This window comes from Phaethon lepturus, unplaced genomic scaffold (genome assembly GCF_000687285.1).
Source record: "Phaethon lepturus isolate BGI_N335 unplaced genomic scaffold, ASM68728v1 scaffold53286, whole genome shotgun sequence".
Lineage (NCBI taxonomy): Eukaryota > Metazoa > Chordata > Aves > Phaethontiformes > Phaethontidae > Phaethon > Phaethon lepturus.
In genome coordinates, this window is record NW_010546535.1 from 1 (window position 1) to 17144 (window position 17144).

Genomic DNA, 17144 nt, shown 5'->3' on the forward strand with positions numbered 1-17144 from the left:
TGTTCCTAAATCCCTTAATTAGGGGTAAAAAAAAATAATAATAATAGTACAGCATTAAGTTTTCGGGACAGGTGCCCGGAGGAGGCTTGGGAAGGTGGGATATGGAGCCTCGGGCGGGCGACTGTTGGGCTGAGGCGGGGAATTCCGTGAGGAAAGCGGGTGGGTGCTTCGCCTCAGGCCTCGCCGCTCCCCGGCGGTACTAAACGGCAGCTCCTCCGGGAGTTGCAAATGTGTGGATTAAATTTATTTTTTATGCACCTTTGTAAATTGTTGTGCCACCGGGGACCGGGGTGGAATATCATGGAAGGAAGAGATGGCGTCTGGAATATGGAGACATCCGTTATTACCATATTTCTGTGCAATGTTGGTTTCTTTTTCTAACATTTAACTGTCACATGAGCACTCGTAAGTTCTCTCACTGCGTTTTGTTTCTTTTTTTTTTTTTTTTTTGGTCCATCTGTAGAAGAGTCCTTATTGACACTGGGGAGCCAGCTATTCCTGAATATATCGGCTGTTTAAAGCAGGCATTGTCAGAGTTCAACATCGCAATTCAAGAAATTTTAGTGACACACTGGCATCGTGATCACACTGGTGGAATACCTGCTATCTGTGAAAACATCCCTAGTGGTAGGACAGAGATTTCGGATGTTATTGAAAATGTTATATATGTGTCAAGAAAAAACATTTGCTGAATGCTGCTGTGCAAATCGGCTGGATTATTCTTCTGGAATCTCCATATAAACTACATGTAATTTCATGATACTGTTGCAGTGTGTAGAATGACAGAAAAGAATATTCTGAATATTGTACTTGTAGTACTACAGTTTTTCTTCAATATCTGTGCATACCTTCAGAGTGAATTTTTCCTGTGTGTGAATACTGAGGAACCTAGATTACCATCAGCAGTTTACATGATATTAAGAGATGTGAGAAAAACTTGATACTCCTTCCATTCTACATTAATACTAATGACAAATTGACCGTTATTTTTGCTTGTGTCAAAACAGTAAATAACTTAACCTCTGAAACAGAAGCATGCATAACTTTGAGATTCCTTGCAGCAGACCATTAGTAATTACTGACAAATTTGTAGGCCTCAGATCATGAGGGGGAAGAGGGTGGGGCAGTCTGCAGGTAAATTCTGATCTAAAAACGTGTATTTCATGTTGATAAACTGTAAGAGACATTTCTGCTTTAGTATCTGGGAACGAGAAGTTGGCACATGCTTCTCTGCGAAGAAGGCTGGGCACTACTAAAAACAACGTTGGTGCCTTTGTGAGGATTTTGGCCTTGTCAACCCATGAGCGTGGTTGTAAAGACTAGCAAGGGATATAAATATCTTTCTGGGTTGCTATCCATAGCTGTTCCAGCCAAGGCATTCACAGTTCATGCACAGTTCAAAACAATAGACACTGAGGGAAGCTGCAGGTCAAAAAGCTTCCATCCCGTGTTAGGCAAATGTTGAATGGCGTTTCTGTGAATCATAATGCAGAACGTCAGCGCAGAAATCTTAGAGGTGGTGTAGAAATTTGGAGTTTTGGGCTCTCAATGAGTCAAGAAGGAAAGTTTGTAAAATATAATAATCATTGACATTTCTTTATTAATTTAACTTTGCTTTTTTGTGTTCAAAATTGCTGCTGATACAGAGTACAGTATTCAGATTTAGTGGCTTCCACTATTCAGTGGCTCTGGAATAAGGTTGCTTTATAAACACAAAGTTTCTGTACAGAATTTCTTGTTTCTAGTTTTGTGTTCATACTGTGTAATAATTAATGCCACATGTTCAAAAATTCAAAATACATTTTCTTTGCTTTCTTTAAATAGACTCCGAATATCGCATCTGTAAGCTTCCTCGTGTCCCTCACCGTGAAGAAATAATAGAAGGAGGACATAAATATTTTTATCTTAAAGAGGGAGATGTGATACAGACCGAGGGAGCCACACTCAGGTAAACACCAATGTCTGCAAGTTCGCTGGATCACATTTTTCTTCAGAATTCTGACACATACATGTATCCTAAATTGACTGGCAATCCATAAATATAATCTTGTCAACACTTACACATGTAGACTTCCTATCATGATCCAGCAGGGTATGTTTATACAAAGAAATTGTTTTTATGAATTAGGATTATCAGGAATTAGCCTTTGGTGTTTGGCCTCAGCAGAGAAGTTAAGAACATTTCCCTTGAAAAATATTTCCTCCAGGAAAATCAAATAGGATTTTACATAGTTTCTTACCACCCTTACAAAAGTAGTTATTATTAAAATTGATACTTTTGGGGAATTTTATGGTAGTCTGGATGGATTATTTAGCATGCCTTTCTTCTTTCTTTAAAAATATTTCCCAAGGGGATGCTAAAACATTTAATACTTAAAATGTTAAATTTTAAACCTTTAACCTGTCAGGTTCTTATAGGGTACAAGTCTGGGAGGGCTTCTTCCCAGAGAGCATATTGCCTGTCTTGTTAGCGTGAATGAGTCTGAACCAAAAAGCCACTCTGCCTCACACAAATACACAATAAAAAGATCTGAGCATTCTGCTTCCAGACTTCTTTCATGAACAAGGCATTACTCTTCTAAGGACAAATTATTCTTTTTTCCTCAGTTTAGATGTGAATTATATCCCACTTGTAGAAGACGCAAGCTGGCTGATTGGGAGAAAAAGCATAAAAATAAAGATGATATTTGACCAAAAGCATTTTGTTTTGTTAGTGTAAAAAAAAAAATCCAAAAAACCAACACATGGAGAGTATTATATTGAGTACTGAAGACCTATCATTACCCTAAGTGGCCCATGTTTGGACAAAATCAATTTAGAGATGGAAAACAACTTGTTAAAATTGAATCCAAGTGAGACAGGCATGGCACATTTTGAAGTTTGGGGTAATGCAGCTAAACTTTATGCATGGTTAAAAGCAGGTATTCTCACCTGGTTAATTCAGTAAGTACTTTAAAGATACTCCTAGATCCACCACTTGTTCCAAAATAGCAGTATCTGCATGTTAAATTTTAGTTAGCAACTGTGAAGTTTTCAAGGTGTGCCACGCAGTATGATCTTCTTTTGCCTTTGTTTTTCCATGTTAATGGTTAAGCTTCCTGGTAAAGTTTCATGAGGAACTGGAGGACACCACTTCCTACAAAGACAGATACAACCCATCAGCTTGATTTTGATGTTGCCTCCATAGGGTGATGGCTCACCTGTGTTCTGCTGAACTCAGTATTCAGTAAGATCTGGAAGTCGTTGCGTCAGATGGTGCTGTGCTTCTGGCCTCCCAGCTCTGCGCTGATGTGGCTGGATGCTGTTTAGCCTTGGCCTGTACCCCACGCTTGGCACCAGCTCTGTCAGTTCCTGATCACTGCTTTGATGCATCTGCCATTAACAACAAGGTTCTGATGGATTTCAGCAGTGATGCTGGTCTGAGTTGTGTACTTTCAGTTTGAATCAGCATGAGGCCTTCTGCCTTTCAAAAATCGTAGTGAAAGGACACTGCAGTGCAGCTCCTTAACGGCTCAGGTTGCTATATACATATCAACCCTTTGCTGCATTCTCATCCAGTACTCATTCAAGCTGTGGGGTCCTAAATCCTTACCATTCAGATGTTTAATGAGCTGCACATAGAACAGCTGAAAGACCGTGATTCCTGTTGTGTTTGACAGCTCCACTCCGCTGTGTCATGGGACTTTCAGGGAGAAATACATTTTGGGAAACTGAACTTTATCTGGGTTGGGTCCAGAAGCTTATAGTTAATTTCTAAAAGAATTGTCAACATCATCCTTCCCCTCTTTTGCTAAGTGCAAGGCATATCTCAAGAACTTCACACATTTCAATCTGGAAAAAACATATCAATTTTTGTTTTTTAAAGCTTTGGAGTAAAGCCCTCCATAACACAAATTCTACATGACTAGCCAGCTCCCTTAATGTACTTTTATTATGGTGTGTCATGTAAGTAAAAGCATGTTATAGATGATGATCTGTGTTCTCTACATGGTGTAAGAAAATGGACTGGGATTAGGCAAAGTGATACCCTGTTTATGTTGACATTTCAGCCTTTTTTGGTCTTTTTTTTCTGGTTCTTGTTGCGGGCCACTTTGTAAGTGTATGTAAGTGTATCATTAGTTGTTTCATGCTTCTTAAAATGAAGCATATATGCTGTATGAAAAGCATACGCTTTTTTGTTGTTCATCTTTAGAGTTTTATATACGCCTGGACACACTGATGATCATATGGCTTTACATCTAGAAGAAGAAAATGCTGTATTTTCTGGTGACTGTATTTTAGGGGAAGGAACAACAGTAATTGAAGACCTGTATGATTACATGCAAACTTTGAAAAGGTTGTTACAAATGGAGCTAGATTTAATATATCCAGGTAAGTGGTTCTATTTTTAATTGCTCTGGTTCTATTTTTAATTGCTCTGTTTTACTATCTACTTTTTAAATATCTCCTCTAAGAACTTGGGAACTCTTATTACTATCAAGCACCATTACTAATGCAATAATTAAAGATTATTACTTAATATATGTCCAGTACTAAGCTAAGATGGCTATATGGCATGGTGATTTGCAAAACTTGAAAATTTCTCAGTGATAGATATCTTTCTTTGCTGAGGTTTCTCCATTTGAGGGTGAATCTTGTGCTTCTGTGCCCAAAGCCTGCAGAGGCCAGAATCCTTCACTGCTGGAATCATCAGCAAAGTCAGTTTTCTTATATTACTCTATCCATGCACCTTAATGTTACCCTGAAAGAAAAAGTAATAGTTGTTCTTTTGGTCCTTTACATCCCCGCATACACTGCCATGAATAACCTAGTAATGTTTTTTGAGAGAGTTGTCTGTCCTTTGCAGTACAGATTAATCACAAATTCATTTTGGAAAGTTGCAGAACTGTCAAATAGTTGTTTTAGTTAATGACTTAGTTTAAATTTGAACAAGAGCCAAGAGGCCAAACATGGTGTTCTAAAAACAAGTTCCTCATTCATGCAGTGCAAGACTTTGCTTCAGTTGTTTTCCACTGTCTCCCCCAAACTTTGGGAATGCATTTACTTTTTGTGTAAACCACGTCTATTTGACAAGATTGAATTTTAAGAATTCATAACTAAGGTTTAAGCTCCTCATTTGTTTTTTCAGAGCTACATCTCGGGACTTTTTTCTCACTACTTCTGTTTCATCTTGTTCGACTTGTCATTCTGAGTGACTGTCTACATTCTCAGTTCAGTCTTCTTCCATTAACCATCTACGTTTAGCCCACATAACCAAGTCTCTTTTGTGTTCATTCTTAAAATATGCTTCTTTTGAAGTAGGTGTTCTTTAAATGCTTTAAGATCTAAGCATAAAAATGCTATTTAAGGAAAATATCATTATTTTCAGATATTCCATGGATGTGGAGACTGACATAGACAGAAATAGTGACTTACTTACAGTTATTGACTTAACTACTGGTAAAACTAAGAATATTTTAGCCTCTAGAATCTCAATCTATTGATCAATCGAATGTTCTACTTTCTTTCCTAAATACCTACAAAACACAGTCTGTTCCTCTAATTGAATTTCCACCTTCCAAAACCCCATATATGCCAAATTCTATTGCGTTTTTTTTGTTGTATTTCATTCTCTCCTTAATCATTATTTATCTAGATTACACGTTCACCAAGGCTGAGCATTTGTGCCATTTTTCTGTAACTGTTTGCTACAGTGTTGTAAGTGTATTCATGCTGCACTTGCAATTAGGAAGCCAGTGGGATATTATGCATATTCAACGATGAGTAGCTAAGTATTGAGATGGTTTGGAACTAACTTTGTTTTTTGTATCCATGCATCGCAAAATGTATGTGCAATTGTGTAAAAGATACCTATTGCCCAGTCAGAACAGTTGGCTGTACTGTTGGTATGTACTACAGTAAAATGGTAGCTATAGCAGAAGGTAGTTTGCTTTTCCAATATGTTCTATATAAGCTCAGATCTTTGATTTTATTGCAGTTTTAGGTCTTCATAATTCTTGAACTGATTCTCTGTTCCCCATCCGTGCTTTAGCACTCCCATTGCAGCCTCAGAATTAGATGTAGGGGAGCATAAACTTTTGTAACAAGCTGACTGCTGGCTAGGTGCGAGTAGCTGAATTTTGCCAATCCTTCCCCCTTCCATTTTTTAATTTAAGGTGGAGATGACTTCAGGCAGAATACTCGGGACAGTCTGTTTACAGCCGATAGTTGAGGAGAATCCTTGGGACCAGGAAGGGCGCTTTAGCCAGCAGAGGGCTCCCCAGCCTCCAACAATAAACGGTGTTCCTGGATAATAGCGGCAAAAACAGTACTGCAGTTAGGAATCTGTGCAAGATTTCGTCAGCCAATTATTTTCTTCAATTTTATCCTTTGTGCTGTAATTTGCTGTAAAGTGAGAGAATCTATAGTACTTCACAGGGTGTTAGGAGAATAAAAAAGTACTGTTCCTTATCATCTGGGCTATACAGAGGTATGAAATAGTATGAAGCTGTCTGATACAAAGTCTGAATTCCTGGAAAGATGGTCATATTTTGAGAGATCTATTTCATATGCTCAGAAACATTTTACATTTATGCAGATGTTAATTTACTTGTTGGTGAAATTAACTGTGTTGCTGTCACTGAAAAATTATGGATGGGAAAGATCCATATCTGGATTTAATTACAAGCTTTCTGACATCGTTTCAATGTATATGCATACACAGTGGCTATGGGTCAGATGATGTAATGGATATGAAATGCCCTTAACTTTGCAAAATGTGGATTCCATTCCAGGTGCTGACATCGCTCTTGTAGTCCAAGTCAATTAAATCATTTGGAAGAGCAGGGACTGGTTTTAAGACTGCCTTGTGATTCCATGTATAGGCCTTGATTTTGAATACTTTAATGCGAGTTCTGTCATTAGAGAATGCAAAACAATGGACATTTACCATTATAGTCTAGTCTCTGTATATCTTAATGTGTTTTTCCTAAATTTCAACTTCTGTTTTTATAAACGGTAACATATTTACTGGAGACAGTGTTATATTAGTAATTTATTTTGTAAGGAACAATAGCTTCAGATTAAATACATTTGAACTCATTAAATGTATGTGCATATGACAGTATAGTTTTATAGTTGCATGTTACTTATCTTTTATTTATAATACCATCTTTACACAAGGCAAGCTTCAATGTATATTTAGTAATTTCAAATCTGGTTAAGTGAGTGTATAAGCTGAGATATGTATAGATATTTTGACTTGCTGAAGGATAGATTCCTTTGACACTTTATTATTTCACAGATACTCAAAACATGAAAAAATTAGTTACGTTTTTTCTATAAGCTGCCTGTCCTCAGGCAAAATAAGCTCTAATTTAAAAAGCCTTAAATCTTAAAACCCATTTAGTCAGTTAACGCAAAAGTACAAGTAAAGAATATGATGGATTTTTTTTAAATAGTCAGAGACCCTCAAAAGAAACTGATTTGGATGATACCCAATAACTTCTCAAAGAAAGCTTTTTTTTTTACAGTAGTTTCTGTTCTACTCATTTTATAAATTATTTGGAGTTTAGACTGGCAGAGCTGGAAGTTGCTGCTGCTACTTCAGCTGAGGTATACAGGCAAAGGAATAGGAAACCTTGCTATAAAAAGCACATGATGAATATTCATGCAAGTAAATTTCTTTATAGGTAAAGCATTAAGTTTAATTTCTGTGCATGTAACTCATGTCTGAAAAATATTTTCATGTCATCTGTCATTTTAGCATATCATGAGGCAGTATTTGATTTTTCTACAAAGGTTAATGCTTTACCAATTTTTACCAATTTTCTATTGTGATTTCAGTAAGTTGAACATTTCTGATCTGCCACAATTAAGTCCAAGAAAAAACATCTATGTTCTGTTTATTAACCAGCCAGACCTAAAATGGTGCACATAAAACCTTCCTGGTACATTGCTTATTCTTGCCCTGATACATTCAGATTGGCTCACCGATTTGTCTTCTGTTAATTTTTTTGATCATAGTTATGAAAGTGTGTTCTTGGGGGAATCAAATACAGTGTGTGAGTGAGTTTTGAAGATCTGTCCTGGAAAGTTTATCTATCACAATTAAAGATGTTCCTTCTTTTGCCTCTGTGTTTGCTAGATAGCCCCACAACAGGATAGTAGTACATGAGTCCTTTGCCTTAGCTGCTATGGTTCAAAGACCAGTATCAGTTTAAATCATCAGCGTCAATATCCTTTGGGTAGTGTGAGACAGGCAGACAGATGTAATATAATAATCTGAATCTCATCTTTCAAATCTGTTCAGCAGTGCAGTCCTTTTTTCTTTTTTTTTAAATAGCCTAAATTAGTCTTTCCTTGCTTTCTTTATTCCATCTGAAGTATTCCCTTTCACCATTCAAACCTTTCAGATCTTCTAATTCTTACTTTCTATCTTAATGCTTTTCAGTTGCAGACTGTGATACAGACATTCAAATTTAAATTTGGGCTATATATATGAAAAAACAAAACACAAACATTCAAAGAGTGTCTTAGAATTTAGCATCAAGGATACTCTGACAGTGTGGTACGTACAGGCACTGCTCCCTTCTTATGGCTTTTAAGTCTACCTGAGTTTACATAAGAATGATTCAATTATTCAGTAGCATACTTAAATCCAAATTTAAGTAATAGCACTCTGATACATGTGTTTTGATTTAGGTCATGGCCCAGTAGTACGTGATGCAAATGCTAGAATCCAAGGCTACATTTCTCACCGAACTGCACGTGAACAGCAAATTCTAAACGTTTTCCAGAAGAATGCTGGAAAATCATATACATCCTCGGAGCTTGTAAAGATAGTCTACAAGGTAATTGTTTATTAAAATTTTTTAGATTAAAGAAAATGTAGGTTATGTTCATAAAGTTGTATGTAACATTTTAAGTATTTCAGTGAAGACCGTGGTGGCTTTTAAAAAGTTTTTTTTTTTAAAAATAAACGATTTCTGCTTGTTCCGAATTCATATATGACTGTGCATTTAAATTGTATTGTTTGAGCACTTTATTGGAGCGGGGCCCAAATGATTTTTACGAACTTGCTTCACTATTTAGGTGGTCCTAAGCACAGTTTCATAGGACCAAGCAAAAATAAAGTTATAGTGCTTGGTTCTAAGTGAAATGTATGCGATGACTGTTAATTTTTGATTTGTCCAAGTGTGTTTGGAGTCTCCTGAAAGATTGGTTAAAACTTCGCATTCCTGATTTCTCAGTCTGCAGGAGGGTGTAAGCGAACTGCAGGTTCACAGAGATGGATATTGCTCTCAGAAGCTGGGTAGCTTGTGTGTGTCATTAGACAGGCTTAAGGATGCTTTCTTGCTACTTCATCATTCTTCATGTAACCTCAGTTAATTTATACATGGGGTGTGGGGGTTTCCCCTCCTAGGAAGCAGAGGTAAAAGAGATACAGCATTTGCTTCAGAGAAAGATGTCAAAGTTGCCAGTGGCTGTGGTTTGTGAACAGGTCTGTAGCAGCTTCACAACTCATTTTTCATGCTTCCAAAAGAATGACTATGTCACATTGAACATTTTGCAATGCTGATATACCATTACTTGTGGCTGTTCAGCTTAGTTCCTAAGTATACATCCATTCACGTGTTTCTGTAAATCGCAAACCACTTGTCCTGTCGCTATATGATAAGAATTTTTTCAGTACTACTAAAGTTTTCATATTTAAAAAAAATGTAATCTTTCTAAGCTTTTTAAAGATTCATAATTTATTGAGCTAGTTTTCTAGTGAATTTTCCTGTCAGACTCATGCTATTTGGAGAATAACTTTTTAATGTTCAAAAAGAAAGCTTTACTTTTAGGAAGATAGTGCTGGAAGGGGGAATTTTGAGAAATGTTGGGTTTTTTACCTAATGAGCATTGGAAAATTTCAAGAGACATTTTGTCCCCCTGAAGCTGTTGTATTTTTTAATTGTTCACTCATTACAGATACTAATTGTCAAAGGATATCTAAACCCATGCACGTATTGACATGGAAATAGAAGTGATAGGTATCTGTCAAGAAATGCATCTTTAATTTGTCTTTAAAAATGCTCAGCTACACTGACAATCCAGTGCAGACCCAGCTCAGAAGAGCAGTGTCTTCTTAGTGTTGGCCAAAGTTTGCATAATACAAATGGATAATGCAAAAAATGAGCAAAGGAAACAAAAAAACCCTAGTTTAACTGGTGTAAAGCTGATTTACTCATTTCAGTTTGTTGTCATTGTACAACTAACTGAATGTTCAACATGGCAATTCAGAAGAGGAAAACATATGTTAATAAACCATGAGTTCCACGTATTGAAAAAATAATTGGGAGAGATTTAAACAAATACAAAATGCGTATTTGTGTTCCCATTAGGAGATCCCTGAAAATTTACTTCTAGCAGCAGAAAATAACCTCATAGTCCACTTGAAGAAGCTGGAAAAAGAAGGAAAAGTGTGTAAGTTGTGGATGGAGGGGTGGAAGGAAGGTCATTTTCATTTTGGTTTTCTATGTACTGTTTCTCATTTTATTTTAGTGCATTGTTTCCTGGGAAAAAAGAAACTGCAATTAGTTGCAGTAGCTGTCCTTCAGACCGTTTGAAGTAGGATTATATGCAAAAAACTTATGCATATACAGTATTTCCAGACTTTTAGAAAATATTTTATAAAGTATTTGTGACATGCTTAGAGCACAGATTACTGCATATACCTGTAAATTTTGCTTTAAAACATACGATGGGATACATTCATAATGCTAGCATTTATGCCTTTCTGTATTTTCTGAAATTCATACTTAAATATGCATGTACATAACATTTTAATGGGATTACATTTTACTTTTCTGCCTTTCATTAATGTGTATTGTTGTACATATGTGTTCTAGAGGTGGTTAAAATCACGTAGTGTAAATTCTTACAATTTCTGATGAGTACAGTACTTAAGTAGAGCAACTATATTTAGTTTACTGGTTTTACGTTTTGCCTTTACTTTTAGTGAACAACGTGACGTATTCTATTTCCATAATGGCATGTGCGTTTGGAAACATTATTCAGACAGAAGCTAAGGAAAATATTTCTTTCTGTACATTACATAACTGCACCCAGGACTGTCTAGTTATAAGCAAATAATTACATGAGTATTTAAAACTGTTTCAAATTTTAAGCATTTACAAACCTGAATAACAACATGAAATTAGTATATTTTTTCCAACTTAGACCTTCTGTTTATTTAATGATAAATCAGCTACTAGGTACTAACTGAACAATTGAGACTTAGTTTTTGTAATAATAATGACTTGCCTTTTATTCAAAGAAAATAGACTAGAGTCACATGAATACAGTCATTACTGAAGTTCAGAAAATGATGTCTTTAAGCATATTTTGTGTAGATGCCATGGAAGCTCACCAACATGATACTTACTGCACCAGCTTTTAAATGTGATCTGAATTCTTGGTTATGAACATATGTTACTGACCTATACATTTCTCTAGTTTGGCTCCACAAGATTCCTCTGGGGTATCAGATGCTGTTGATTATTTATCCCTTCCCTTTCACTGCCAAAGTAGCTCAAGCAACAGCATTTTCTATTTAGATGAAGTAGTGGATAAATTTCTTTTTAAAGGTAGACTTGCAGTCTTCCCTACAAAAGACTCTGTGTATGCATCTTAAATGTCCAGGAATTAATGTCTTGATGAGTAAGCTAGTGACTTACATCTCTTAAGCCAGGATTTTTTGGGTTTGTTTTTTTTTTCCCCAAAAAATACCGTTTTCATGCTTACTGGACAAAAGTAGCTTACCTTTCCTCAGAAATCACCTTTGAATTTTGAAGAGACAGCAGATACAGAGCTTCAGTCAGATTATCTGTTCACAAAGTAGCAAGGGCTTGAAATTATTAGAAAGTTTAAATAACTAGAGGAGATACTAATCAGAAGAATTGTTGTGAATCTTCTACTCCAGTTGGGGATCCCTGATTGAGCTGTGTTCCTGCTTTCCACAAGGCACAAGAAGTGCCCTTTCAGGCGTTCTGTTTTGTTTTTTAATGTCCAATTTGTGCTCACAGAGGAGGAAGGCAATCTCCTCAGAACACTTGGGGGTTTTTCTTTGCTGACCTCTGCAGTGTGGACAGTTGCTAAATTTTTAAATACAGGCTTAGACCCAGATCTATGATAAAGACTTACCGTCATGTGACCTTTGTCAGTTTTTCATTTCAAATTAAGGACATCTGTTAAAGAAAATTGATTCTGTTGGTTCTGAACATGTAGCATACGAATGCTGGCGTACTCATGTTGCTTGTTCATTTGGTTTTGATGTCTGAGTTGCAGTATTTCAAGTTTTGTTCTCATTATGGAAGACTTGAGTTGCAGTCATAACACTGTCTGCTTAATTTTCATAAAATATTTTTCCAAAGAAACATGTCAGTATTGGTAATGAATGACAGGCATATTACAACACTACAAGAGAGCTACTCCATGCAAATTATGGCCATATGCTGTCTGCTGCAGTCATTAATTCACAACTTCATTCTAGGGATTGCAGTTTATGTTGGTACATAACTTTTATGTACTGCCTTTACAGATTTGCTTTTCTCCCTTTAAACAGAAAAATAATGTCTTGTATACAGGAGCATGGCACAATATGTGCACGTAAGCTTCCTGCCATATTTGGATAGAAGTATCTTGGTCATTGTTTCACATTTTTAAAACACAGCTGATGAAGAGAGAAAAATAATTTGGCTGTTCTTAATTTAGCAGCACAGATTTGTTTTCTCTAAAGTTCATAAATTTCAGAAAATGCAACAAGTGCTCTGCTACTTCAAATTTCTTAATATCTAGAAATTATAATATTCTGAACTTTAAATAACTGTAGGATTATTAAACCCTTTTTAATTAATCATTCTTTATGTGGCTAGGCTACATTGTGTAACAGTTAATGTTTATTCACCTTCCATTAAAATTCAACACTGGCCTGAAGGAAACTATTCCAATAGTTTTAATAAAAAATTACGTGAACAGACATACATAGGCATGTACAGGTAAGTTTTGAGATATTCTAATGTTTATGTATAGCATCTAAGTGTTAGTTTGTGAATAATTTGGTCTTTTTTCTTAACAGTATATGACGCGTCTCCCAACTTCAGATGGAGAAACAATTTATAAGTTATGCAAGATTGCTCAAGAACATTTTTAATATTCACAGTTGCTGCATGAAAAAATATAATGATGAGCTCAGACAATATGTAAATTAAAACTAATTCTTCTTTCTTTTTTTTTTTTAAAGTGGTAACACAATTTTAAAGCAATGTTACAGTCAGTTAATTAATGTTTTTCATATTCTACTTTATGGGAATTTTTAAAATAACCTGATAGCTTCTGAGTTAATAAAATGGAATCCAGTAAGTTACCAGTACATTCTAAAAACAAAGTTATTTTTGTTAACAGATGTAAATACCGGGGTTCATATTTCTTTTTTAATTTAGCTGACTCTGCATACCTTTGCTGGTTGCTCACTGCAATAGGTTTTAACAAACACTGAAAGTAATTCCAGACCGCTCTGTTTTATGGTGGAAACACTATTTCTATGGAACTCATTCAGAGGATTCATTAATTTTGTCAAAAAAAAAGACAAAACATGCACAGAGTTGGAGCAGACTTTTAAATGCTTTATCTTACAAGATTCTGCAAGAATGTTATTAAAAAGCTGTATAAATTGAGACATGTATTACAGACGATATGTGGTTAACTTTGTCACTTTGTAACTAACAAGCTTCAAGTTTTGCTGTTAAATCCAGTTGGACTACAGATATTTTAACTAAAGGTTGTATTTGGTTGTAAGATACCGCGTAGTGTATTAAAGTACAGTGAAGATTAATTTAAACTGCAGCTCAGTTCTCTGTGTAGCTTAAACTTCCAGAATAGTGTATAAATATTTGCATTACTTTGTGTATTCAAAATGTGTGAAGTTTTTATTATTGATGCACTTCTTTTAATGCTGGCTCGACTTTAAAAAAAAAAAAAAATCGGGTACGAGATGTTTGAAAGTACCAAAGACAAATATATGTCCTTGAAAATCCCTGAAAACCTTTTGCCATTTAATCCTTTACCTTAATTTTTGAAACAAGCATATGTTTCGGTATTTAAGGCGTGTCTTAATTATTTTATGAAATTGATGGCATTTGTTCTGATCAGCTGAGCCAAATCCAACACAGAAATACTCCCAGGAACAGCCATCCAAATCTGAATTCATATGCTGAAACAGTAACCAGATTTTTGAAGAAGGGAAATCGTAACTTTCTGCTCTATGAAGTGGTGCTTTTTGCAAACTTCATTGATCTAATTTTTGGCCAAATCATGACACTTTCTCACTTGTAACTTTCTGTGCAATGCCACTTTGGGATCTTTTTCAGGTCTCCTAGTTTTTCTTCCTTTTGTATTTTCTGTTTATTTGCATTTTTCCATTTCAGTCACTTTTACAAACAGTATTTTTTCCAATCCTTTTTGGTTTGTTTCTCCATAATTACTCAGAAGCTTTCACATGGACTTCTTGCCATTAATAATTATTGTTTTCCTATAGCTATTTCATGAATTTATATTTACCTTTTTCATTGTTAGGAATTAAAAGATAATCATCACTGTTTTCTCTTTTAAAAACTTAATTCACATGCTCTGAATTATGTCATTTTGCTTCAGCAAAACAAAGATCAGTGAAATGGCACAATTTTCTGTCTGTCATGAGGTCTGAGAACCTAAGCCAGCAGGCTAGAGCTGGTGTCAAGAAATGGGTATGAAGAGGTGATATCTACTGGCAGGCAAAATGTCACTAAACCGTTTTACTATACTTCATTTCAAAATATACAGAAATGGCTTTAGACTTGGAGGATACAAGTCAGAGAATTCTATATTCCGTGCTGTGCTGCAGCAAACGCCTGATGTTCTCAAAAAATGAGGGAAATTACAGTTTAACGAAACTTGTCATCAATGATCGTATATGGTGTCTCTGAAATGCCAAAAGCAGAGATTGCACTGTTACTGAGATGTATATACAATAAAGGATACTTATATCAGCTATGACAGGTTGTAAAAGTCTTAAGACTCCTTGTTGATTATGAGATTATAAGTCTGAAGCAGTGTTTGTTTGCTTAAAAATAGAATGGTAATGTAAGCTGTATGCCATGTATGTATAAAAATGGGGATTAGCCTGTTTACATCCCTTGTATTGAATGCATTCATCCCTGCAGAATGCTTTAAAAGTTGTGACTAAAGACAGGAGAAGGGGCAATTTCTGTCTCATCAGGCTAGAAGGGCAAATGTCATTTGATGCATTAACTTTCTGAACAGCTGGGGACAGAAGCTGTAAGAAGCACAAAATGTGTTTCCAGCAGTTTTTCCTTCTTGCAAGCTACTTGCAAGATCCTTTCCTGAGGGGCAGCATCATTTATTAGGTTTAAGACCTAGGAAAGGAGTCTGATGGCAGTTATAACCTTTTTGGGGTTTTCTATTCTGTTTCTGTCTTACTTGCTTATTTATATTTAATTTAAAATGTCATCCTTGGTTATATCTTTAAGGATGTTTGACAACTAGTGAATTCAGGAAAGGTTCCCAAATAGGAAGGGCATTGTTCTGTTTGTGTCTCTTACTGTGGGTGCAGCAACACACCTACTGCCGCATCCTCCACACTCTCGCCTCCTGAAGCAGTGTCCTGGGTTTGCATGGCAAGGGTTTGGTAGCGGGGGGACCACGGGGGTGGCTTCTGTGAGAAGATTCCAAAAGCTTCCCCCATTTCGGACTGGCAGGAACTTCCTTCCCAAATGACGCAATCGTTCTGAAGCCTAGTATTTCAAAGTACAGACATCTGGAAAGAAAGGTGGGAAACATAGACCAACAACCTGTTGGCAAGAAGCAGACTCTCAGGGTTGACAGTCTCTGGTGTTTCAGATCATCACACTTTGCCTAAAGAGGCATGAAAAACACCATGTGGCAGAAGAGGGAACTCCAATAAAAGGAAGGTGTGGGAACTGTTCAGATGAGGGAACAGGTTGCCTTGTTTTCCATCTCAGTATAGCACTTCACACTGCATCATTGTGCCCAGCAGGTCCAGGGAGGTGATTCTGCCCCTCTACTCCGCTCTGGTGAGACCTCACCTGGAGTACTGTATCCAGCTCTGGAGCCCTCAGCACAGGAAAGACATGGACCTGTTGAAGAAGGTCCGGAGGAGGCCACAAAAATGATCAGAGGGGTGGAACAGCTCTGCTGTGAGGACAGGCTGAGAGAGTTGGGGTGGTTCAGCCTGGAGAAGAGAAGGCTCTGGGGAGACCTTATTGCAGCCTTCCAGTACTGAAAGGGGGCTTGCAAGAGAGATGGGAACAGACATTTGAGCAGGGCCTGTAGTGATAGGACAAGGGACAATGGTTTCAAACTAAGAGGGTATATTTAGAGTAGATCTAAGGAAGAAATTTTTGACAGTGGGGGTAGTGAAACACTGGCACAGGTTGCCCCAAGAGGTGGTAGATGCCTCATCCCTGGAAACATTCAAGGTCAGGCTCAGAGCTCTGAGCTACCTGGTCTAGTTGAAGGTTTCCCTGCTCATTGCAGGGGGATTGGACTAGGTGAACTTTAAAGGTTCCTTCCAACCCAAACTATTCAAAATGATTCTATGATCAGGACAAACACAAAAGTTGAAACCAAGAAGCTCTCTGTGCCTGTAAGTGAGGACTTTCAGCCAGACACTCGAAGTACTTGCTGATTACAGCTTGAGGAAAGGATGTCTTGTCCTAGTTAAGTCCTGTTTGTTATGTTCTGTGGAGATGAGATGACCCAATTTCTTTTAAGGCTGAGGTGGGAAATAGATGCAAGACTACACTGCAACAAGGATTCTAACTCTTATCCCAGCACAGTGTACTTCAGGGGTGCAGTATGCTACATCCATGACCCCGCAGTATGCAATCGGGGAATATACTTTCACATTTTTATTGTTGAAATAATGTTCTCCTTACTTTAGAGTTACAAAATATTGGTGTCGCCAGGGGATGGAGAGATTTCTAAGATATAAATCTTCACAGCTGATGAACATGTTTCACAGTTGAAAAAACATCATACACTGATCAGTCTGCTGCACAAGTCACTCACTCCTTCCATAGAGTAGGAAGAAACCAAGCTAT

At 36.7% G+C, this 17144-nt stretch overlaps 1 protein-coding gene across 1 annotated transcript; it reads left to right on the forward strand.

The window, feature by feature from the left end:
• Positions 1-463: 463 nt before the first annotated feature.
• On the forward strand, positions 464-13310 carry LACTB2 (lactamase, beta 2; the record flags this gene model as incomplete). Its single annotated transcript, XM_010289322.1, has 6 exons — positions 464-627; positions 1825-1948; positions 4193-4371; positions 8683-8831; positions 10368-10449; positions 13103-13310. Coding segments are annotated over 6 exons (742 nt in total), but the record flags the coding sequence as incomplete, so codon positions are not given.
• Positions 13311-17144: the final 3834 nt, after the last annotated feature.